General features: G+C 46.8%; 1 protein-coding gene across 3 annotated transcripts in view; it reads left to right on the forward strand.

Annotated features, from left to right (window-relative positions):
* Vps35l (VPS35 endosomal protein sorting factor like) overlaps nt 1-24,716 on the forward strand; it is a 103,446-nt gene that overhangs the window by 57,340 nt on the left and 21,390 nt on the right. For 2 of the 3 annotated variants that reach the window (NM_001399656.1, XM_017589391.3), the window contains exons 22-27: nt 1,704-1,784; nt 4,376-4,439; nt 7,072-7,170; nt 8,878-8,955; nt 10,432-10,546; nt 23,988-24,127. In NM_001399656.1, coding sequence (NP_001386585.1) covers nt 1,704-1,784; nt 4,376-4,439; nt 7,072-7,170; nt 8,878-8,955; nt 10,432-10,546; nt 23,988-24,127 — 577 coding nt within the window. The remainder of the gene's footprint in view (nt 1-1,703; nt 1,785-4,375; nt 4,440-7,071; nt 7,171-8,877; nt 8,956-10,431; nt 10,547-23,987; nt 24,128-24,716) is intronic. The other variant, NM_001017463.2, reaches the window with a different exon arrangement.

Consider the following 24,716-nt stretch of genomic DNA (forward strand, 5'->3'; position numbering starts at 1 on the left):
CAAGGCACCAGGGATTTGAACTCCAGTCTTCTTGCTTACGCAGCAAGAATGTGTTACCTGCTGAGCTGTCTTCCCATCACTTTAATTTTAATTTAGTTGTGGTTTTTTGGGTTTTGTTTTTTGTTTGTTTGTTTTTATTCTAAGGCATTAAGTGTTGAAGATAGAACCTTTCCTAGCCAAGCAGATCCATGAACTGCCTGTCAAACTGGAGACTGTCCCATGCGAGTGTGTCAAGATCCCATTGTATGTGGACATTGTTCTAGAACTAGGGAACCTATAACCTTGCCCTCATGCACATGGTGGCATGAGATTGCAGTTCCAGATACTCAGGAAGCTGAGGCAGAAGGATTGCTTAGGCCCTAGAGTTTGAAACCAGCCTGGGCAGCACCACCAGATTCTATTTCAGAAAACCCAAAGCTGGAATAAAACCCCTCAACCTTGTAAGGGATGAGGCTGAACGAAAAGACATGATAATTAAGGGAGGAGTGTGGGTGAGATACAGAAACAGGAAGAGAGAGCGTGTGTGTCATAGGAAGGAGGAGGAAGGAGAGATGAGGGTGACAGTCTGGGGACACAGATGAAGCCCATTTTTAAAGTTACACACTGATGCACACTGATTTAGAATGTAGTGGACAGCATGTAACTAGTTCAGTTTATCAGTGATTTCAGATCAGTTCTTGTAGGGGAAGGCTACAGTGTAAAACAGAAATTGCTCTAAATAGGGAGTACATAAATATAGGTGAGTTTAGAAAATTGAGTTTAATGTTACTCCAAAATATTCTGTTTATTGTTATCTTCTTATTTTAAAAAGGTTTTTAATTACTTTCATTTCTGTGTGTGGGCATGTGTGTGTGTGCACAAGTGCAGGTATGTGGGTATGCATATGTGTACACATGTACTTATGCATGTGTGTGTGGGGGCATGTGTGTATACACAAGTGCAGGTATGTGGGTATATGTATGTGTACACGTGTGTTTATGCACATGCATGTGTGTGTGCATGCATATGTGTATTCACATGTGTGTGTGTATGCTGCAGGGCAGGTAGGGACGTCAGAGGGAACTTGAGTTAGCTTTCTACTTCCACCGTATGGATTGTCAGGCATAGTGGCATCTGCCTTTACCCATCCCGACCTTCTGCTTACCTTTCTAGAAGATTAATTCCTGGCCTGGTATGACAGTCCATGGGGTAAGGCACTTGTCATGCAATCCTGAACCTGAGTTCCACACACATGTTCCTCTGACCTCCACACACATGTTGCAGCATGCCTGCACACACCCACACAAATGCATACCATGATGATAAATGAATACAAATGTTTAAATGAAGTCTTTCCTAAAGATTAATATCGACTGCTTTATCTTTATTATACTTGGAACGAATACACCTGCTTTACATGAAAGTTCATTTTGGGAGTCTGTCCTCTTATGTCACGTTTTGTCTGGCACTTAACTTTTGTGCAGGTTGTGGGCAGCTACAGAAAGTGTTAAATGTACTATAACTTCCTGCGATTTTGCAAGGAAGAGCAGTCCATCGTGTAAGGAGCACCTTGTGCCGTACAGAAGGACTGAGAGCAAGCCAGGGCAGCATGTCTCACAGATGCACTAGGGTTCCTAGACATACACACATAGCTGAGGAGAACCCGACCTGCTCTTTCATGACCATGGACAGAGCTTTCACAGTTGTCTCTTAATGTCTCCTAGGCACCAGCAGGAGCCAACCAAGGACCCTGTCATCCTGAATGCCCTTTTGCACATTTGTAAGACTATGCACGACTCTGTGAAGTAAGCTGCTCTTAAAACTGAGTTGCAGTATAGCTGGGGTGTGTTAGGGGGTGACATCTGTGAGCAGCTGCTGCAGACAGTTCAGTGTGGTCCTGATTCCTGAAAATGGGTTGGAGAGAGAGCTCACTGAGTAAGAGTGTTCTTGTTCTTATGGTGGATTTGGTTTGATTCCTAGGCTCACGTGACTCACGTAACTCCAGTGCCAGGGTATCCAACATCTTTTCCCCTCTGCAGACTTCTGTGTACACATGGTGCATATGAACTTATACAGACTCACAACATACACACAAAACGGGAAAAATGAAAAGGGATATCTGCCCACAGGGGCTGGGGGGATGGTTCAGTTGATAAAGTACCTGTTGTGCAAACAAGAGGACTTGGGTTTGGATCCCTGGCACCCATGGAAAAACTGGATGCTGCTGTGCACATCTGTAACCTCACTGGTGGGGAGGCAGGGACAGGTGGATTCCTCCAAGCCAGCCCAACAATCAGAACCAAGAGGCTCCAGGTTCAGTGAGACCCTGCTCAAAATAGGTGCAGCACAATTGGCAAAGGTGCTTGTCGTCAGTCTTTGCACGTGTGTGTGTGTGTGTGCGCGCACACACTCTTATTGACAAGAATATTCCAGTCCTAGAGAGCAAGGAGTATAGGCCAACCTTAGAGGGAAAATGAGATAGTGCATTATTTTTACAGAGAGGTTTCTGTTGGGAAGAGGCTACTCTGGTGTAAGTGAACTCCAACTCTATGTCTCCTAGTGATTTCCGAGAGCAGTGGTTGGTTACCCAGCTAATAGCATAGGCTCTTAATTTACCTCACACTTAGCTCACTACTTAGCATTCAAGCGACATAGCTTGCATCTCTTTTCTTAAAAACAATCTATTTGTTTTGTGTGGATGAGTGTTTTCCCGCGCGTATGTCTGTGTGAGTGTGTTGGATCTCCTGGAGCCAGAGTTGTAGTCAGTGTACGTTGCACTGGGTTCTGAAAATTGAACTTCGCTCCTCTGCTCTTAACCACTGAGCTGGCTTCCCTCGCTTCCCTCGCTTTCCTTTCTTGTGCTTTCCTTTCTTGTATTTTTTTTTGTCGAAAGCTCAGGTCTAGCATCAGGTTGAGCCTTTCCATCCGAGGCCGAGCTGTCCCCTTTGCCTTTTGGGACTTTGTGTTTATCATCGTATTCTATCCTGTCAGTTATTTGGAGCTATTTTAGTCTCCAGAGAATCTCTGCACAGCAGCTCGAGTCACTGGGGAGAGTTTTAAGGATTGAGAAAGTTGCTTTAGAACTTCGTCATCACAGGATGCGCCCCTCCTTTTAATTTTAGAATCTTTATAACTATGTCTTCAAACTCGTGAGTAGTTATAAAAATCCAAATGCTATCAGTATCACACTTTTGCTGGGTACAGTGGCACACACTAGTAATTCCAGCACTTGGAAGACTAAGGCAGGAGGGTCACAAGTTCAAGGTCAGACTACATAGTGGGACTCTTTCTTAACAACAACTGTAATAATAATTTTCATAATAAATGAGCCCAGTAGACTTTAACTGAGCAAAAATAGAAATAAAGTCACATAGATACTTACACTTGCGAGGTAGTGCGTGGCTCGAGACCTGCGGTGCTGACCGATAGTTCTTAGGTACTTCACTGGAGGATCAGGTTCCTTCTGAACCATCCCTGCTGAGCCTGGCTACCTATCCTCCTGCCGGAAGGCGGCCTACCTCAGCAGTCCACAGTCTACACCTTAAAGAATAGCAACTTTCTCTGAGGGACAGCACGTGGAAGAGTCACACTTGACCTGCATTCACTTATACCTAGCAATGAGGAAGGCTGGAAGATGCTGTCTTAAAGAAGTACAGGGCACCAAGCACAGTGCTGTACACCTCCATGCCCGATTCTCTGGAGGTTCAGGCAGGGGGCCAGCCTGGGTCATATACTGAGACCCTGTCTCAAATGCTAAAAACAAAAAGAACCAGGGGCACCTTGTGTGTCAAAAGACAGTGCAATATTTGCCGAAACATTTTCCCTTATGACGAGCCAGACAGAACTTTATTCCTTGCACAGTGCTAGGCCTTCACCCTGCTACCGAGCTCAAGCAGCAACACCAAATCTTTAAAAACTGTAAAAATAAATCTGGGGAACTGTTCGTATATAATCAGAATCCGACTCAACAATTGGAAATTGTGTTAAGATTTCCGTCAGTTGTAAGTGAGATCCGTTTTCAAACGCATCCAGAAGTAAGGTGGGTTGCTGGGTGGAGGTGGAGTGCTTGTTAGTCTTTTGGTGTGTGGTAGAATTTTTTGAAAATGAGAAGATGCCACGTTTTCTCTGAAGTACAAACTCTGATGTTAAGTTGCTTTCTCTTGTGCTATTGGTAAATGCACTTTGGGAATGGCGGCGGAGAGAGGAGACTTACATTTGAACTGTGTTTCTTTGGTTAACACTTCTGTCTGAAGACAGACCGGCTGCCTATTGGGAGTTTGGCGTCTGGAAGTTGCAGAGGCGCCTCAGCTAGTTAAAGGGCTGCCTCTGTTGCTTTCCTCTTCAGATGGCTACATTTGCTGCCTCCGTGTTAATTATGTACCATTATTGATCCTAGCGCTCTCACTCTTGAGGATGAGAAAAGGATGCTGGCCCATTTGATCAATGGCTTTATAAAAATGGTAAGTTTGTGGGAAAGAAGCTTCGGTCCACTTGGGAACATGATGTAATGTTTATCCCCTCTGCGGAGAGTGGCTCCCGGTGTATTTCCCAGTGCTGTTCATTTTTACCAAGATAAGATAGAATTAGAAATTTCATGTTTGCCAAGGCTCCCTGGGGGCAGAGAGAGCCAGGGTAAGATGACTGTGGGAAAAGTTGACAGGGAAAGGTGGAACAGGGATTTTTCTGACTCCTTCAACAGTGTAGTTGCAGGCTCCTGGGGCGTGGCTGGACTTGGGGTCTCCTCTGCCACAGGACCTCCTGTCTGTGCCACCTTTGGTCCCACCCTCCTCTCTGCTGCTTTCTGTCCCGTACAGGCTTACTTCCAACCCTATGGCCTAACAAGACGGGCTCTCGTATGTTCTGTGACTGGAACTCTTTGGATTAATTTGTGTACTATTAAACTTCTCATTCCTGTTATCAAATAGCTGACACAAGCAGCTTAAGCAAGGAAGGTTCATTTTGGCTCAGTTTGGGAGCACAGTCCATCAGGACAGGGATGGTGGTGATGTCACCAAGTAGGAACTTGAAGCCACAGTCTGTCTGTGACCACAGTCAGGAAAGGGTGTGTATGTGCAGGAGCGCCTGTGCTTAGCACAGTTTTTCCTCTTATGTAGTCTGGGACCACAGCCCAAGGAATACAGGAACCACCTACATTTAGGGTAGATCTTTTTATCTTTATTTACCCAATATTTATAATCCTTGGTAAATATCTCAGAGTCCTGTTTCTCTGGCGATTCTAAACTCAGTAAAGTCGACAGTGATTAACCATCACAGCTTGGGAGGCCTGAGAGGTCTCTGGTGACCCAAATCATAAAGACCAAGAATGGAGAGGAAACAGCTGTTATGTGGGTCATCAGGTGGCAAAACCTGTGTTGGGCAGAATGCCATGTGTGTATACATGTCCGATGTATTCATGTGCTACTGCCTGGCGGTTTTCCTAAGGGTGGCAGCGTAGAGTACCTGCTTTCTTCGTTTTTTTCCTTACTTGATGATTGTGTACATGTAAATATTGTATTTTGTTCACATCTCCCCATCACCCTCTTTCATTTCCCTCCACCCTTTCCCAACAAGTCTGTCTCTTACTTTCATGTCTTTTTTATTTTGATTTTTTTTGTGTGTGTGTGACCCACTGGATTTCATTAGCATTCCTTGCATGAGCTTGGGTGTGGAATTATTTACTGGAATGTGGGCATATTACCATGAAAGTTGACTCCCTCCCTCAGCAGCCGTCATCTGACTTATCCTCTTAGCTTGGACGTTGGTGGGTTGACTGGGCACCCAGGCTTCTCCAAAGGTGTCAGCTCATATTGCTCGATGGAATCCAGGAGCAGCTGCTTGCCTTCCAAGGCTGTTGCTGGGTGGCTCCATTTTTTTTCCAAGTCCACTCATGTCTTGTTTTATATCTCACATAGTACTGTCTTTCATGGGGGTACAATATAGAAACTCAAGGCTCCATAAAGTCAAGTCTTAGATATATAGTGACCCTTCGCTGTATTCTGCTGAGTTCTGTTGGTCAGAGTGAGGCCTAGAGTTATCTGTGAGGGAGAGGAGGTGAAGAGACCTCACACCCTGATGGGAAGAGCCTGAAGGAGATCGCACAATGGGAAGGGTTGCCTCAGTCTTTTATGGAAACATCCTGTCATTTGCTGTCCTAACTCGTCTTAATTCTGGGTGTTACTAAGGTCTTACTGTGCTTCTGAAGCTGGCTTTGAACTTCTGAACTGAAGAAGTCCTCCTGCCTCAGTATTAGGATTATATGTGTACCTCACCTGGCTTGGAATCCTCTATTTTAATAAAATAGCAGAATCCAAACTGACTGGGGTAAAAATGTTGAGAAACGGGGACCTGCTCAGTAGCAGAGTGAAGCCACCTACTGGTTCCTTGGGTGCCATCAATTTTGATAAGAATTCACACTCAGCCTTTTTATTCCCAGGTAGAAAATGGACCTGGGGATTTTACCGAGTGCCTGTCCTTCCTCTCTGTCTTACACAGCATGCTGACCTGGGGCAGCTTCTCTGCTTAGCCTTTGTCGGAAGGTTACTGAGTCACAGGGAGTAAGGTGTGAGTCTCACATCTACTATAGGGACAGCAAACTGATCTGAGAGCCATGGACCCTCCTACTGCCCATAAAGCCAAGGGACTATGTGGAGAAACTTCCTGTGTGGCCCTGGCTGCCACTGAGCTGCTGCGGTCAGGTCCCCACCAGGAAACAGTCGGGTGTGGCCTGTCTCAGGGAAGCTCCTGTGACAAGTGGCTCCCAGGGACCCAATTTATGTTCTGTGAAAAATTCCATGATTTCCTTTCCTTCCTGGTCTGGAAAATTCTATTTTTGCCCAGCTCTAGTTTGTGTTCTTGGACATCTTGTTCTCGCCACAGTGCTGGGCTGCTCAAGTGGTATTTCAGTTCTACTTGGGCTGAAGGGACATTCGACCTTTGTAATCATGGAGAAAGAGAGTGAGAGAGAGAGAGTGTGTGCGTGTGTGTGTGTGTGTGTGTGTGTGTGTGCGCGCGTGCGTGTGCATGCACACATTTGTCTTCCCACTAATAACAACACTGACTGTGCCTTTTCTGTGTCTCTCTCTTTGATTCTAGGTGTCCTTTGGCCGTGATTTTGAACAGCAGCTCAGCTTTTACGTTGAGTCCAGGTCGATGTTTTGTAACCTGGAACCTGTTCTTGTGCAGTTGATCCATGTGAGCATTCTTGTCAGGTGTTCCTTCAATGAGTGTTGATTGGTTATTAGTACACCATGTATTAGCTCAATGGGAGTCTTCCTGTAGTTGAGGCTAGGTCTTATAGCCCAGGCTGGCCTCAAATTCTCTATGTAGCTGAGGCTCACTTTATGCTCCTGATCCTCCTGCCTCTACAGCATTGCGCCCACACCCCGAGTGCTGGGATTAACTAGCTTGTAGTCTGATTCTTCAAACACCCTCCCGCTACTCTCCTGTGCTGGAAAAGTGGTTTCTCGGAGGCTGATCAGGTCCACAGCTTTGCTTAAGTTTTTGAGCACTCATGTCATTTTTTTCTTTCTTTTTATGTTTCATTGATTTTCTTTTTTCTTGTCTAGCCTCACCCCCCAACCCCACCCCCAGCTTCTCAGAAATGTGTATGCTCTCATTTCTGCATGATAGTGAAAGAATAAAGTGGTCTGCACTGAGTCCACTGACGGTCAGGCAACCTGGAGGCCCTTGTCTCACTGTTCTCTTGGGTTAGCATTCTCTAGTCTTAGTGACCCCGGGTCTAAAGAAATAGTGACCATTCTGGTTATTATGAAACGGCTAACAGCTTGAAAAAAATGTCAGAAAAAGTAAAATAATAATAATATATATGCATGCATATTGAAAGAAAACAGACTGGGTGTGGAGCACAGTGGCAGCTTTTATTTGTGAGACTCCGAGTTCCATCCCTGTCTCCAGCAGAACAGACAGAAGTGTGCCACTTGCACAACTGTAACTACTTCCTACTGAAGTGTGTGTGCACTTGTCAGCACTGCCCAGTCCCAGCCGTGGAGTCTGATCACCTGCCATTCCACTGCACTTATTTTCTATTTGTCATCTATCACACACACACACACACACACACACACACACACACACACACACACACACACGCTCACACACGCATTTGCTTTGCATAGTACTAACTTTATCACCGTAGCTGCCACAAAGTCCAGCTATGCAGAGTGTGGCTACAAGGGATGAAATTCAGTGCAGTTTTGCGTCACAAGCCACATTACATACACTAGCACTCTGCACTGCATCCAACGACTGCTGTCCCTGAAGATCTTCCCTTGATTGCAGCTCCCTGAGGATGCCATGGTACACGGTTCGGGAACCAGAACGGCCATCCTTCTTTTTAATCAATTAATACCAATCGAAGAAGAATAACATTCTGTGTGTGCTTATTTCTTAGCGTGTTATTTTGCACACATCATTTTAAGACCTGAATCTAGGGACTTAATCTATAAATGGGAGTTTTGCTCGTAGCAACCAATGCATGGGGTTCTAAGGATCAAGTGACCCGTGTATCGGCTGAATAACAAGGCGGTGGTTACGTTGCTGGGTCTACTAGATTTGGAAGTTTCCTTGGAATGTGGAACTTCTGGAAATGGGGTAAATGGACCCTGGCCATTGATTAAAGCAGAGTTAATTTGCTATGCTCTTTGGTACATGTGACCAACACAGCGGGTGCCTTTTTTCCTGCGGTCTTGGAGGTGCTTGCTCAAGCCAGATGGCCTAACCTGCCCAAGTCCAGCATCTGAGGCCACCTGCCTCACCTTGGTTTATGTCTGCTTGTTTGCACTGACATCTGCGCAGCCCTCATCCTAACCTCTGGAAGAGGTTAAGTCAGGCTTTGAACACTCACTACCATTTCTGTTTTATTGTCTCCTCACAATCTAGAGTGTGAACCGGTTGGCAATGGAAACAAGGAAAGTCATGAAGGGAAACCACTCCAGAAAGACAGCTGCGTTTGTCCGGGTGTGTTCTAAAGATAAGGGCTCCAGGCTGAGAGCTTCAGCAGGCTGCTGAGTTTGCATATTCTTAATTCCCCTGGGGTGGGGGGCAGGGAAGGGGAAGCAAAATGTACCAGGAGAAGGATGGCTTTGTGTTGATTTTCTAGATTTGTTTTTCTCAAGGAATTGATGGGCTGATTGGCTTCTGTACTGTTTTTAAAAGATGTCCAAGAAGCCTAATTTTAACACAAATCGTAGCTCTCCAATCTCTAGCTCCAAACCATTCTAAAATCTGAAACTTGCTGTGATGCCTTGAGTGGACAACTCCATATGATGACTGCATTCCCTGTATAAAGTCACTGCTGTGCACGGGTTACCTTCCAGCTGTGCATGTATAGAGCACATAGGGAACATAATTGAATTCTGTGTTTAGACTTGGGGTCCCCTCTACAGGGTGCCTCACTATGTATCACACACACAAATATTCCAAAATCCAAAATTCTTTTAAGCCAGAAACACCTCCGACAAGGGTGCTCTCCCTCTGGTGTCTGAGATGGCTGAGATGCATTTGTATCTCTGTGCGCCAGCTATGTTCTCTTGAATTTTTTCCAATATATTAGTATAAAAATTTCTTTAGCAATATCGTTTTCATATAATATCCTTACACCTCTAACTGGAAGACATAATAGAATTTTTGCCCTTAGTCAGGGTTATATCCGTGTCAGCTGTATCTGGATGTCAGCTTGAGTTGACACTCCTAATCGTGGTAGAGTGGTAGTGTCCACACCTTTTAAAATGAAACCATGCCCAAGTGATTATAGAAGGGAGGTGTCCACCTGCCCCTGCCCCTTTACCTCTTGCCTGTGTCAGGGTCAGCCACGATCAGGCATTTTATCCTCTCCAGCTAGCTTCTCATTACCCCAACAAGCTTTACATGTATATTTTATATATTGAAGGATGTTGTTACACACAAAACCACCATTTCCAACTCACACATTCTCTTTTTAATTAATTTTATTTATTCACTTTATATCCCAATACCAGCACCCCCTTCTTACTAGTATCCTCTTACACAGATCCTTCTCTAATTCCACATTTTCCTTCTCCCTTGAGGAGGAGGAGCCACCCTCTAGGTATCAACTCCCCCCCCCCCACACACACACACATCAAGTCTCTGCATCCTCTCCCACTGAGGCCAGACAAGGCGGTCCATTTAGGTACCCCCATATTTCTTAGCAAGCAGTTTCTCTTTTGCACACATAGAGGTGTTATCTATGCATAAGTAGAATGAGAGATGAAGAGCTAGTTTTCAAATTCTCTCTTTCCCTCCTTTTTCCTTCCCCAACTTCCTAGAGCTCATCAAAACTGGGATTGATGGGGAGAGCGTGTGTGTGTGTGTGTGTGTGTGTGTGTGTGTGTGTGTGTGTGTGTGTTGGTGAGAACAGAGTGCTGGTGAACGTGGGCATCTTGGTTAACCACCCCCCCTCTCCCGTCTCTCTAGGCCTGTGTTGCCTACTGCTTCATCACCATCCCCTCCCTGGTGGGGATCTTCACCCGCCTCAACCTCTACCTGCATTCTGGTCAGGTTGCCTTGGCCAACCAGTGCCTCTCCCAAGGTAAGCCTGTCTCTCTATCCTTGATGCCCCCTTGCTACGTATGAAGTCTGACCCAACCACATCCATCCCTGTATGCATGTACTAAGTGATGCCTTGAAGGAGGAAGAAACACAGCAACCAGGGAATATTTTTAAGCACTTCTCTAGTAGGAAACGTGGGAGTCAGGCCACACAGAGGCAGACAGAGACAAGATGGAGCAGTGCAGATGTTTTTCTGTCCTGACCTTTTCTGAGAAGGTGGGGCTGCTTGGCCACAGCAGATTCAGGGATAGTTCTAATGTCTCTGTTTGTTCATGTGTTTGAACACCAGACACATGGAAATGGAATCTGATTGTTGGAGAGCAAATACCCTTGCTATTGGGGGGATACTCCACTCTCTGAGTAGCTCACAGGAGAGGCTTCTTCTCAGTATATGGAGGGTGTTGGGGAGGTGAGACAGGGAAGGGAGGGGGCGTAAGCTCAGCGCCATGGTGTTTGAACTCCAGGCTGCTGCCTTCATCCTGACTTCAAGCTACTGCGATGTGGTGTCTGCTTCATGTTTAAAAATTCATCTGATGGTTTTTGCTTGAGTCTAAATGCAGTTGCACCAAACCTTAAAAGCCCATCACTGTCGCCCTGAAAGCCACACAGAGCAGTTACTGGCCAAATAAATAATGCAGCCAATTACTGAGAAGGAGAGAACTAAATATGAAGCTCGTAGGAGCTGGCTGCTTTGTTTGTCTCTGAGAACGTCCTCCCATCTCAGCTGCGTCTGAAGCATCACCCTCCTCCCAGTTCATTCTCTGCCTTGCCTTCATCCCGCCTTGACCGCATCTCTACTTTCAGGCTGGGCCTCTGCCAGGGCTGAGTTCAGGGTCTTGAAACCCCCTGTAGACCATCTTAGGATGCTAGAAAAGGCTTAGTTCCATCTGTTTTGCACAAAGGTCCCAAAATATAGATAGAGTCATGCTGGCATTTACTGCAGACATTCACCCTGGAGCACAGTGCATCCACAAAAGACTTAACATGTCAGTGCTTCCCACCCAGAGGCAGCTCAGAAATGCCTGCCTGCCTTTTCTTTGAGCCCTTACTCCAGACGACTTCTTGTCCATGTTTGCCGGTGACTCAAAAGAATGTGTGTGCTTATAAGGAGGATGTGGGAAGAGGAGAGGGAAGGAATATTCAGCCTTCTGATGGAGTGAATGGTCTGAGTAAAGATTACCCATGTGATTAGCCACCAGCACAGTGTGCTGAGGCCCTGACTGATGGTGGCTTTCAAGTCTCCAGGATACTATGGGTCTACCTCTGGTTCTGCCACTTTGGGAAACAGACGACCTTGGACAAGTCAGCCTTTTTGTGCTTATCCATGTACAAAGAAGAGGCAGGTTCCATCAAAGTTGAGAATAGAGGACATCATACCCTGAGAGCTGAGAGCTCTGGACTGCTGGCATAAGGAAGCTGCAGAGTTGGAACCTTAGCTGTCTCTACAACCACAGTGTAACATGTAACATTGACAGCCCAGTGCTTTGGGAGTTTCGAGGGCCCATTTCTCTCTCCGGGCGTCTCTTTCTCTCCTTCTCCCCCATTTGTCTCACCTCTTCCTCCCTTGACCATCTCCTTCTCTTTGTCAATGATCTTGCTATGTAGTCCTGCCCTGGCTGGCTTCAAACTCATGATCCTCCTGCCTCAGCCTGCAATGTGCTGGAATTATAAGCATATGCCTCTACACCCAACTCTTTGGATTGATTTCTCACAGGCAAAACCTCGGGTCTGTGGGAAAGCCAGTGTTTATTTCAAGATGACTGAATTGGGCTTCAGATCAGGGAATGTGCAGCTCAGTGCAACAGAGCGAGAAAGCCAGAGAGGCCCAGGGCTGTGAGAAGAGCCAGCTTGTTGTCATCGATAGTGACAGTGTCTCTCCTCTTCTCAGAGCTCTCTGCTCTGCTTGTAGTTTTATTTCTATTTTTACATTTTCCTTTATTCTTGGAGATGTTCATACAAGTGTACAGTGAAACAATCACACCGACCCCTTATTTCCTCCCCCTTCCACCTCTCTGTTCCCCACGTAATCAGAAGGTCAGCAGCACATGCTCCCCTTCTGTCTTCATGTCTTAGTTTTTAGCAGCCCCTGGGTCTAGTTGGTACTGCCCATGTGTGCATGGGTTTGGGGACACCCAGTGTAGCATGGGAAGCCTGCATGTCCTATCTGGAAGGCAGCATTTCTCAGCAATCCTCCCAGTACATTCTGTTTTTAAACTTTGTATGTTTTAAACTTACAACCATGTTTTTTCCTTCTTTATGAATCTTGTTAGTTACTGGAGAATTCAGCACAATGTATTTTGATTACAGTCATAGCCCTCAGGCAACACCTCCCTCTCAAATCCACCCCTCTCACCCAGCTAACTCTATGCCCTCTCATTTCGTGTTGTTTTATTAAACCTATCAAGTCCAATTGGAGCTGCCCATATACTCTTGGATTGCGGCCATCCATGGAGTCCCACTGACCTTCTATATTACATTCCTCCCCCTGAAGGTTCAGAGATCCTTGTGGAAGAGAGGGGTGTAAGAAATAGTGTAAGTCAGAGGGGACAGAGGATACAAGGGGGTGTTTCCTAGACACAACAGGGCAGTTGTACATATGAATTCAGAGTGTCTGTGGCAGCATTCACAGCACCTACCTACTGTACCCAGCCAGACGAAAACTCAACCTCGAGGAGGAAGGAAGGCATGAAGCCCACCCCTAGCTGGGGAGCTACTGACAACTGCTAGCTGCTGGGGGAGGAAAAGGCAGCTTTCTTTTGTTCTTTGTACCTCCTTTTCTTTGGTGCTCCCAGGCCTTGGTAGGGACTGTGGCAGTGGGGGTGAGGTATCGATGTAGATGTTCCATTTAGCGCCCAGCACTAACTCTTCTTCACAGCACTCTGGCCAGTTCTGCATCTCTGCCTTGACTGCTGCTCACTGCATACAAGAAGGGAGCTTCTCTGACCAAGGTAGAGAGCAACCCTGGTGTCTGGGTGTAAGCATGAGTGTCTATAAGGCAATTGGACAGCATGATAGGTTAGGAAAATAACAGTAGCAGGCTCTACCGTAGGGCCTGTGATCTCTCCAGCCATGGGCTTTGACCACAGTTGCTAGAAGTGTGAACATAGCAATATGCTTACCCAGTGTTAGCAGGTATGCAGACAAGTGCAGTTACTTGGGAAGTCAGTCTGGAGGGTTCCCAAAGAACTAGAACTGCCAAATGACCCAGAACTTCGGCTCTTAGGATATAGACCTACTACAGAGGGACTGTCACATCCATATCCACTGTGGTCTTGCAATGTGGTTTTGATATAAAGAAGAGAGAGAGTGGGTGGCTTAACCAAAACCTACTAGTTAGTAAACTAAGTTCAAAATATAATGTGTGAAAAAGTTTCAATGGCATTATCTTGCATGGATGGATAACACTGCTCCCAACTTTGAATCACTTAATGAACCTTACAGTGGAAGGCATGGGATACACCCCTAGGAGTTACTGTTCGGGGAAGCTCCACAAAGTTCTCTAAAGTAATACAAGCTCTTACCACTGCCTTTTGCTCCCCATCTTAATTTCATGATAAGACTGTTGCTGCAGACACCTCTCACTGGCTATAGATACAGAGAAACTGATCTCAAACTCACCTGGAGACTTCCTCTTTGGTGGCTAGCTTCCATAGTGCTAGAAGGTTCTATGTAGGCTGTTGTAGGAGAAAAGACCTCAGTGGTCCTACCTACCTACCACTGGACTGTGCACGCTGCAGTACTGACTTGCCAAGAAAGATGTTCCCACACGTCCAACAGCGCTGTTATGGGTAGACTCGAGGCTCTACAGGAGGAAATGTTTATTAGTTAATTTCCCACATGTACACAGTGTATTCTGCTTTCTATCACCCCACCACTCTCATTCCCTTCTTTTAATGTTCAATTTCTTCAGTGTACTTTTTATTTTATTTTTTTTAAAGATTTATTTTATTTATTATATATATAAGTACACTGTAGCTGTCTTCAGATACACCAGATCTCTTTACAGATGGTTGTGAGCCACCATGTGGTTTCTGGGAATTGAATTCATGACCTCTGGAAGAGCAGTCGGGTGCTCTTAACCGCTGAGCCATCTCTCCAGCCCCTCAGTGCACTTTTTAGAAATGTCAATGCCAGAGCTCTTAGTTCATATGCTCTGTCTCTGGTAAGCTGTACTTGACTCTCTGCCCTCCACCGACAAAGTAAGGTTAGCTCAGTCCTTTCTTGATCCTCACCCTCTCTTAATTGCTTCCCAGCCATTGTTACTAACTAGCCAATAGGTCATTGCTGCCCTGCCTTTCCTTTTCCTCCTCCAGATCGCCAACCATGAGGCCTTGCTTTCAGTCTGCAGGGATCCAGCACTGTGTGTCCACCTTACCTGTGTCCTGGAGGTGCTTCACAGATGAGCGTTAGCTGCAGGATAACATGAGGTGGTTCTTCTTTTTCATAGACTCCCAGGCTGGCCTCATACTCGCTTGGTAGCTGAGGGTGACCTTGAACTTGTGAACCTCTTGCCTTCCTAGTGCTGAGACTATAGGCATGGGCCACCAGACCCAGTTCATGAGGCACTAGGGATTGAGCTCCAGGATTTGTGTATGCCTGGGATCACTCTACCAGCTGGACTACAGCTTTAGTCCCAGTTTGTAAGAGTAGTGATAGATGGGCCAGGCATGTAGTGGTAGATGAACCAGGCATGGTAGTCCATGCCTATGACCCCAGGACTTTACAAGCTGAGGCAGGAGGGAATCCTGGTTCAGGCCCCATTGAGAAACGACATTGACAAATGGCGGCAAACCTCTCAGATGGAGAGCATACGTAGTAAACAGCCTCATCTGTGAGGAAGGCAGCTCCACCCACGCCTTCTGCCAGGGATTTAGTTTTATGTTTATAGTGACATAAAGCACAGTAGGTCCTAGCATGAGCTTCCTTCCACCCGAGGGCGTATTGGCTGGAGCTGCTGTGCAGGTCGGTCGGCATTGGGAGCCTGGGGAAGCATAAAGCAGACACCACTGCAGGGCTGCTCTTGGGAGCTGGCGGCTTCTTTGTACTGTGACAGGTGGCAGTTGTGGATGCAGCTGGACGCAGCAGTAGGTGGGACGAGGGCCTCTGCATTTCCCCTTTCTAGAAGGTGAGAAGCAGCTCTGGAAGGAGAAAACTGCTTCCTATCACTCTCGCTCACTAGGCTCTCACACCTGTGGAGGGCCGCAGTCGTGCTCTTGAGAGGAAAGCCTTGAGTGTAGCGCATGTGACTGTGTCCCCCACACCTGAGGCCTCTGGTCAGTTAGAGCGGGAACAGCTCACAGATGGGCAGTGGCGTGAAGCCTGCATCCACACCTGAACAGACAGGACCCTTCTACCCTTCTGCCGTGGGGAGTGTGGCGACCAGGGATGAGTGACAGTTGCTGATGGAACCTCAAGAAAGAGGCACAAGTGAGTCTCAACTCCAGCCATGGCCTCCATCCTCGGCCTCCATCCTCGGCCTCCATCCTCGGCCTCCATCCTCGGCCTCCATCCTCCTGCTGGCCTTTCTTGCTCATTTTTATATGCAAAACATTGTACCAGAAACAAGGATGCGCATAGCGCCCTTGCTCTAGTGAGGGAGAGCCAGTCTGTTGACTGTTAGTTCATAGGGCAGTTCATAAAAATGTCTTTCAGTATGTACACGAGGACTTCTAGAGCAGAGGGGAATGAGTTGTCTGAGACGAGCCAAAAAGCTTCACAAAACAAATGGCATTGAGAACCTGGGAGGAAGGGGTGGTCCGGGTACCCACAGTCACTCGAGGACATCCTAGAGACTGAACTCCTGCCACAGAAAAGGCCCAGAGGCCAGAAGCAGGGCAGTCTGACGGGGTCGGGAGATGGAATTCAGAAGATAGACTGAGGCCTTACTGTGGAGAGTGCCAGACTCCCAGCACACAGCCCATGTTGTTCTATGTATATTACTAGGTTGGGTGCTTGTCTTCATTTTATAGGTGAAGAGAATGAGGCTTGTGGTTTGCCTGTAGCATCCTCCCACGTGACCTCTTCTAACATGGAGGCTTGAAAGCACTGTGCTATTAAAAGCAGTCCCTTCATAACAACACACACTTCCCTTCTGAATCTGAGATGCATGTGGTACTAAATGCCTGTTAGCATAGACTGACTGTTTGATACACTTGTGAAAAAATCTCCACATGCGTGTATATATGGTTTACGGTGTGCATTTCTGTGAGTGCAGGTGCATACGTATGACGGTGTGCACATGGAGGCCAGAGGACATTCTTGTTTTGATGCAGGGTCTTTTACCAACTAACATAGGAGCATTGGCTGGGCTGTCAGGCTGGGCTTTACCTGGGTGCTAGAGATGTGACCTCAGGTCCTCAGACAATAACAAGTACTTTACTCAAGAGCTCATTTCCCCAGGCCTGGTTGGCTTTTGTTCTTTGTTGTTTGATTTTCATTTGGTTTGGTTTTTTTTGTTTTGTTTTGTTTTTTTGAGACAGATTCACAGGCCGCCAAGGCTGACCTCAGACTTGTTCTAAAGCTGAAGTTGACCTTGAACTCCAGATCCTCTTGCCTCATCTCCCAAGTGCTGAGGTTGCATGCATGAGTGGCCATACTTAATCCCTAGTGCTTAAGGAAAAGTAGGCTTGCTAGTCAGACAGGATGTACAGCATTCTGGGTGCTTTGCAGGGAGGACAGAAAGTCCCTACCCCTGCCCTGTCCCACAGATATGAGGTAACTTGTAAGCCAAGCGAGCCTGGCTCAGTGCAGAGCCCTGGACACTGAGATGAGAGGGCGAGTGCAGATTGACATCCTCTGGAATTTTGGTTTGGTGCTGATGCAATTGGAAATAATTTGCATGTTTCCAGCAGAACTTCACATTAAATATTGATGTCCGACGTGAATGGAAAGGGCATGTTGCCGAATCTGTGTGGCGAAGACAAGGTTGTATTAAGCTGTCATTGGTAACAATTAAACCATAACGAATATGCCACTTAATTGTCCCTAGGAATTTGTACTTCTGCAAAGCTTGCTCTGCTTTGGCACCATTGAAGTAGTGGCCCTCAGGTCCTCAAATGTAATTGCTTTAAGAACAGATTCTGTTGCAGAAGCACAGGTTGGCAGTGACAGAATTAAACCCTCAGTGGCCAGCTGGCCTCCAGAACCTGTGGCCTTGCCAAAGTCATCTTCATGTCTTGGTTGCAACACATCCAGTTTTCAGTGAGTGTGTGTGTGCATGTGTGTACATGCTTGTGTCTGTGAATGTGTAAATGCACCTATGTGTATTCTTGCATGTAGAGTCCCAGGTCAGTATTAGGTTTCATTCCTCCTTACTTTTTTTGAGACAGGATCTCAGTCGCCTGGAATTCATTGCTTCTGCTAAAGTGGCTGCAGCGAGCCCTTTGGGTAGGTAGGGTGTGTGTGTCATATATCAGATATCCTGCATATCAGATACTTACATTATAATAAGTAACAGTGGCATAATTACAGTTATGAAGTGGCAACACATTTTTTTCAAGATAGGGTTTCTCTGTGTAGTAGCCTTGGTTGTACTGAAACTAGCTCTGAAGACCAGGCTGGCCTCGAACTCACAGAGAGCCATCTGCCTGTCTCCTGAGTGCTTGGATTAAGGGCATACACCACCACAACCAGCAGCAACAACAACAAAACATTTATGGTGTGGGGGGGGTCACCACAACATGAGGAAGTGCATTAAAGGGTCACAATCGTAGGAAGGTTGAGAGCCATTGTCATAGAACATGAAACCCTGTTTAGACAAACAGATTTTGGGGATGAATACAAAACAGAAAGTGGACTTCTGTGCCCCAGGAGAGAGCCTGGGGCACCGTGAGAAACAGTGGTTGCAGTAGGGTTGTCTGGAGACCTGGGACCCTAGAGTGGGTCTGGCTTTGTGGGAGAGCTTCTTTTGGACACGTGTGCTCTGTAGTGCAGACCAGGATCCTGCTCTGTCCCTACAGGGTGTGATGTACATGGCTTTAGTGCTGCTCTTTCCTGGGACCTGGGATGGCCTCCCTTATGACAGTAGGGACCCAGGATAATTGTCTCTTGAGGCAGGTTCTCAGGCATCACAGGCTGGCCTTGAGCTCACCATGCCGCCAAGGATGACCAGGGAGGGAAGCATGGGGAGGGAGGTAGGGAATTGGAGCAGCAGCAAATGTCTGGAATTTGACTGTGGGTTCCATGCTAAGGTGCAGGGTGTGCCTTTTATGTTTTATGTTTGAGGGGGAGTTGTGGCAAAGACCCCGGGTCTTACATGTCCCAAACAGGTCTCGGAGTAGGTATGTAGCCCAAGATGAATCTGGTCACTTGTCTCCGCCTCCTCAGTGCTGGGAATACAGGCGCGGACCACCAGGCTTGTTTTATGCGGTGCTGGGGGATCGAACCTACAGCCTCTTGCAGGCCAGGTACACGCTCCATCAACTGAGCCATGGTGCCCCAACCCCAGGAGAGCATTGTTTATGCTGGAGAATTCCTCCTCCTATTTGTTCATCTTTTCTCCTGAAGGCGGTGTGTGGCTTTTATAGCTGCAGAGTAAAGTGCTCTGTGGTATCAATATTAGCTGGGTGCAGTGACTCACACCTGTGTCCCCAGCAGTTGGAGGCTGAGACAGGAAGATGGCTTTAGCCTAGGAGTTAGGATCCAGTCCAATCTGGTCAACATAGTGAAGGCTCCCATCTCTTAAAATTTTTCAGTGTTTCGGTTTTGTGTTTTGTTGCTATTGTTGTTTTGTTTTTTAAAGAGGAAATATGATGTTGACAGGATCATTTCAACTCTAAGCTGGGTAAACTTATTTTGCCTTGCAGACGTTTGTTGTTTTTTTTTTTTTTTAACTAAGTATTTATTACTAAGCAGACACGGAGAAGTCTCCCAGACATTTTTCTGTATGGGTGCGCCTTCTGGGAATGGAGGAAGAATTTGACTTGGAACACGTGTGCCTAGCCCTTAAATAACCGAGTTCCTCCTTTAGATAGGAATTGGGTGGGGTGAGTGAGAGGAACCAAGGACAAAGCTGCTGCCACTTCGGTGGGTAATAATAGTAGGCACATTCTGTGGGCCACTCGGCAGCAAACACATACACAGGAAAATAGCAATGGCCTTCCGAGTGGTTCTCAGCAGAGTTTCAGTTCCCACTGTGAAGCCCTCTCTCAGCATCTTCAGAAAAGTTTCCCAGGGCAGCGGAGTCACCATGCATGGGTACAAGTGGACGTCTTTGCTGGAGACAGCCAGACATGGTGGAGTCCTGGCACCTGCCTCTGCTGGGAGGGCTGGGAAACAGGGTAATGTCAGGGATATTTTTGGCTCTTTTTTTTTTTTAAATTGTGGCCAAGTATACGTAACATAAAACTTAATTTGAAATAATTGGGCTGGATTTTCTTATCTATTTTTTCTTTATTTTTGGTCATTTCACACCCCTATTTTTCCCCTCCAACCTGATCCCCCTTCCAAGTTCATATGTTGTCTGTCTGTCTGTCTATTGGTGACCCACTGATTTGAGGTCGTACTAGCCATATACACATGCATGTGGATAGCCCACTGGAGCATGGCGAGCCTCTCCCAGCAGCTGTCAGCTGCTAGTAGTGCCTCAGTAAAGCTCAGGATGTGGAGACTCTGTGCTGGACTCTTGACTACCTTGGTCTTATGAAGGTCTCAGGCAGATAACACAGCTTCTGTGAGTTTCAGTATGACAGCCATGTCTTGTCCAGAAAACAGCATCTCACGGAGCCTTTGCCCATCCTCTGGCTCCCACATTCTTCCTACCTCCTCTTCCAGGATGTTCCCCGAGCCTCGGTGGGTAGAGGGGTGGGGTCAGTATAGATGTGTTATATAGGCTGAGTACACGGCCCCTTTTAGCACTAACCAGCTATGCATCTCTCCACTGACTGTTGCCCACTGCAAAACAGAAGCTTCTCTGACCAGATAAACAAGGTCTTTGTCCATAAAGACAAGTATTTGGCAATTTGACTGCATGATCATTTAAGAAAGTAAGAATAGTGGATTCTACCATGGGGCCCATGACCTCTCCTGCCGTGGGTTTTTTTGACCAGGATTATGAGGCATGAAATTCTTTCCTGTGCAATAGGCCTCAAAACCAATTTTATTTATTTTTTTTGTCTATGTGTTTGCAGTGTGCGTGTGTGTTTGTGTGCGCGTGCGTGTCACTGTGAATGTGTGGAGGTCAGACAACAACCCTTTCGTGTTGTTCTCTTTTCACCTTTACATGGAGCTCAGGATATCAGGCTCACAGAGCAAGTGCTTTTGCACACTGAGCCGTCTCACTAGCCTGAACACTTAAATTTTAAATGTACATTGCAGCGACGTTATAGTGGTGTACAATACCACCATAGTGTTGTATAATAAATCAGGTTCCTTCAGGGTCAGAGCCAGGTGTTGCCGAATTCTTGGTATTCTATTTAAGAAGAAAATAAGGGAGACTCAGTTTTCTGTAAGGGTGAGGCCTCTGCTGGGTTGACCACCCTCCAGTGAAGGGCATGTGTCCAAGAATATCTGGGCAGCCCTGACTGTACTCGATGGGTTAAAAAAACAAAGAAGACACCAAGCTGGGTGGATAGGGAAGGGGAGGTGGATCTTGGAGAAGTTGAGGAGTGGATGAATATGATCAAAATACCCTGGATGAAATTCTCAAAAAGCAGTAATAAAAATGAGGGAAAAAGATGGGATAAAGGTGCACAGATTACAGAGCGGCAAGAACACTGTCTAAAATGATACTGCAGAATGAAATGCGATACACTGTCGAGATTGACAGGGAGCTGTACAAATAAAGATACTCGGTGCCACAGTTTGGTGCCTCCTTTTATGGGGCGCGGGAGGAGGAGTTTGGTTGCTGAGGAACATAGTTTTTTGGGTGGGTCTTCATTTTGCTTGACAGATTATGTTATATAACCATTTTCCACTGCATATATCCCATCCCACCCACAATGCACCTGACTAATCATTTGCATGCCCAGTTATGCATAGGCATAGGGTGGTAAATGGGATTTCCCATGGGAGTTCTCTGAGGACACAGGTGGCCTTGTTGCCTATATACTTAAAACTAGCTCAGACCAGATTCAGCTTCCTACTCTCCCACCTGGACATAACTAGAGTAAGATTGAAAGGGCTCTCCCTAAAGCGTTAAGGGGAGGAGAAACCTCTGCATTGTCAGAGTAAGGCTCATGTGCAGGAGGGGGCTGGAGGCAGCTGCTAGGTGCATCGTTTGGAGAGAGGCTTGTGCATGCATAGTGCAACCATATAAGGGCCTCGGGCTGCCCCGTGCATTAGTAGAGGAGGAGTGGTTTGTGCATAGGCCAAAGCAGATGTAGTCCCAGGTAGTTCGCTGTTTCCTCCTGTGCTTGCCTACCTCAATATGGGGGTGCTGGGAGAAATAATACATTGTAAACCTTAGAAACTCTGCCCTAGCAGAGCAGCAGAAAGGATCTGCCTTTCTCTAAAGGGGAATAGTTTCCTTTAGAGACCTAGAAGATGAAGCGGGCTGAATTCAAAAGTACCTTCCTTTTTTCTAGCTCCGTGCTACTTCTGCCCTCAACATGATTGAAGTCAGCTGCTCCCTTAATTCTAGACTAGAGCATGCAACAGGCTCCGGTGTGGTAGTGCTCCTAGGTCCCTTGGCCACTTTTATGACATCAACCCTTGCTCTCCATCTTCTCCCCTGTATATTCCCAGTGCCCACCAGAGTGCCCTGTGCTGCTGCTGCAGCTGCTACTACTGCTTAGTAACTCGGTTAGAGGATGTGGGAAGTGGCCTGGCAGGGAAGCTTCCAGAGCTCTGCACACCTCACAGGAGGCTCCACCATGAGCCTCTGCATGCTGTGTTTCCTTGAAAATAGAAGATAAGTTAGCCGCCCCCTCAAGTTCAGGCCCATGATTTTCTTGTTAACCACAGCCCTTTGTTCCTTGGGAAGCCAACATCTGCCATCAAGCCAGCCCCTCTGGCATGCAGTTGGGGTTCCTGCTTTAACCCAGGGTTCTGCACCCTGCTGCGGCATTCTTGCATGTCATTAGAAGTCTTTTTCTGGCAGAAAACAACCTGGTCTGTGAACCTGTTTGATGTGGCTGAGCAGTGGAAGGGTTGATTTCTCAGGCCAGTGCTTGCCTTGAGGGTTTTTATCACGGTCAATACTTTGGCAGGTCTACAAAGAACTTCCCTCTCTACCTTCCCCCGGGCTCTGGTTCTCCCGCTTCCCCCCCTCTCCTCCTTCCTTTCTCCCAGCTTTGGAAGTCCTCTTGTTTTACAGGTTATTTCATATCTCTTTTAAATATCTCTACTTTTCAAATAATTCTCTGGAAATGGTACTTGGTTAGAACTCCCTAGAGCTTTGTGTGTGCTTGCATGCATACATGCATGCGTGTGCTTGTGCGTGTGTGTGTATGTGTGTGTGTGCACATACATGTGTGTTGCACGCATTCATTCCTTCAGATAAGTCAGTGTGTATTGGCTTATTTTTCCAGTACAATATTCCTGTGTAGCCCAAGATGCCCTGGACTCAGCCCTGCCTGATTTCAGGCTTGCACCACAGCACTTATCCTCCAGCCTCACCCTTTTGCGTATAGGGTTATAGGTTTGTGCCACAGTGCCTAGCTCAGCGGTTGTTTCTTTGTGCTACAAGAGACTCAGACCAGACTCCAAGCAATAGCTCTTCCAGCCACTCAAGACTTTTCCACCTATACAGGAGTGAAATGCGTCCTGCCCCACGTCACACCTAATTTCCCAGGTTTGAAATTAGGGTGACAGCCTTCCCTCACCTGTGGACATAAGGACTCATTGATTCAAACCAGTGTAGCCCCTATCTCAGGTGTGTGTGTATGTGTGTGTTGTATACAAATTCATGGGTGTGTGTGCACATGTGTGCATATGCACCTACTTTGGAGCATGTGTGTGGAGGCCAGAAGTTTATGTCTAGTGTCTTTCACCACCTGCTGCCTTTTGTTTATTTGTTTGTTTGTTTGTTTGTTTGTTTGAGCTGAGGCTCTCCCTGGACTTGGAGCTCACTGATTGGCTACACTGGCTAGTCATCAGGCCCCAGGGATCCTCCTCCTTTTGCCTTCCTAGTTCAGGGATTACAGACATACTGTGCTGCACTCTGCTTCTGTATGGGCACTGGGCAGCAAACTCAAGCCCTGTGCTTGGTCAGCAGACACTTCACGGGTTCGTCTGTCTCCTTCGTCCATTTTCTAGGCTGTCCACAAGAGTCTCCCCTCTGTTCTAGTTCTTCAGTCTAAGTCTGGTTAGCCATAGTGTTTCCTGGTTGCTCTGTAGTCAACTCCTCATCCATGGTGGATTGAAGAGCCTCCTGCTGGGCCCCTTGACTAAACTGTACCCTCAGGTTGTCTGATCCCCAGCAGGATAAGGAAAGGGCCAGCCTTCAACTTTTCTGAACACTTATCTCCGGTCTTGCCTTGCAGCTGATGCTTTTTTCAAAGCCGCCATCAGCCTTGTTCCGGAAGTCCCAAAGTCGATAAGCATTGATGGGAAGCTGCGGCCATCAGAACCCTTCCTCCTGGAATTCCTGTGCAATTTCTTCTCTACCCTATTGATCGTGCCGGTAGGTTCTCAGACAGTTTTGAACCACCTTATAGGGCTGGGGTCTAAACTTGGGTCCATCTGCAAGAACAGCCAGTGCTCTTAACTGCTGTGCCAACTCTTGGTTATTTTCAACCAGGTGTCTTTTAGCTGATTCAAGGTCTAAGATTAACCAATGATGTAACCATTATGTCATCTAATTGGGGTGATGGTTTCAGCTTGTGTATCTGGTTTGGAGGAGGCACTAATATTCAGTGCTCTGTTACTCTGCACTGCCAAGACAAAGGTATAGTGACCTTGGACAATGGTGGTGACAATGGGTTCAAGCTCTTTCTACCCCTGGCTTTGCAGGGCTGGCAGTTACCTATGTGTGTGTCCTGTCCACAAAAAATGAGGGTGATCTTGTGCCAGCTCCTCATGTTCTGGCGAGGATCGGGTGAAGGCACAGAGTGTAGCCATACAGCGAAGCTCTTGGAACAGGAGACAGTAGATACTGGACTCCTTGTGCCTGTGAGAGATGAGTAGTCATTCCTAGGGCCCTTTGGGGATCCTGCAGAAGGAATTCCTGGAGGCTTCCCATAGCTGGGGTTCTCAGCCTGGTCTTGGACCTG

Source organism: Rattus norvegicus, chromosome 1, assembly GCF_036323735.1.
Source record: "Rattus norvegicus strain BN/NHsdMcwi chromosome 1, GRCr8, whole genome shotgun sequence".
NCBI classification, from domain to species: Eukaryota; Metazoa; Chordata; class Mammalia; order Rodentia; family Muridae; genus Rattus; species Rattus norvegicus.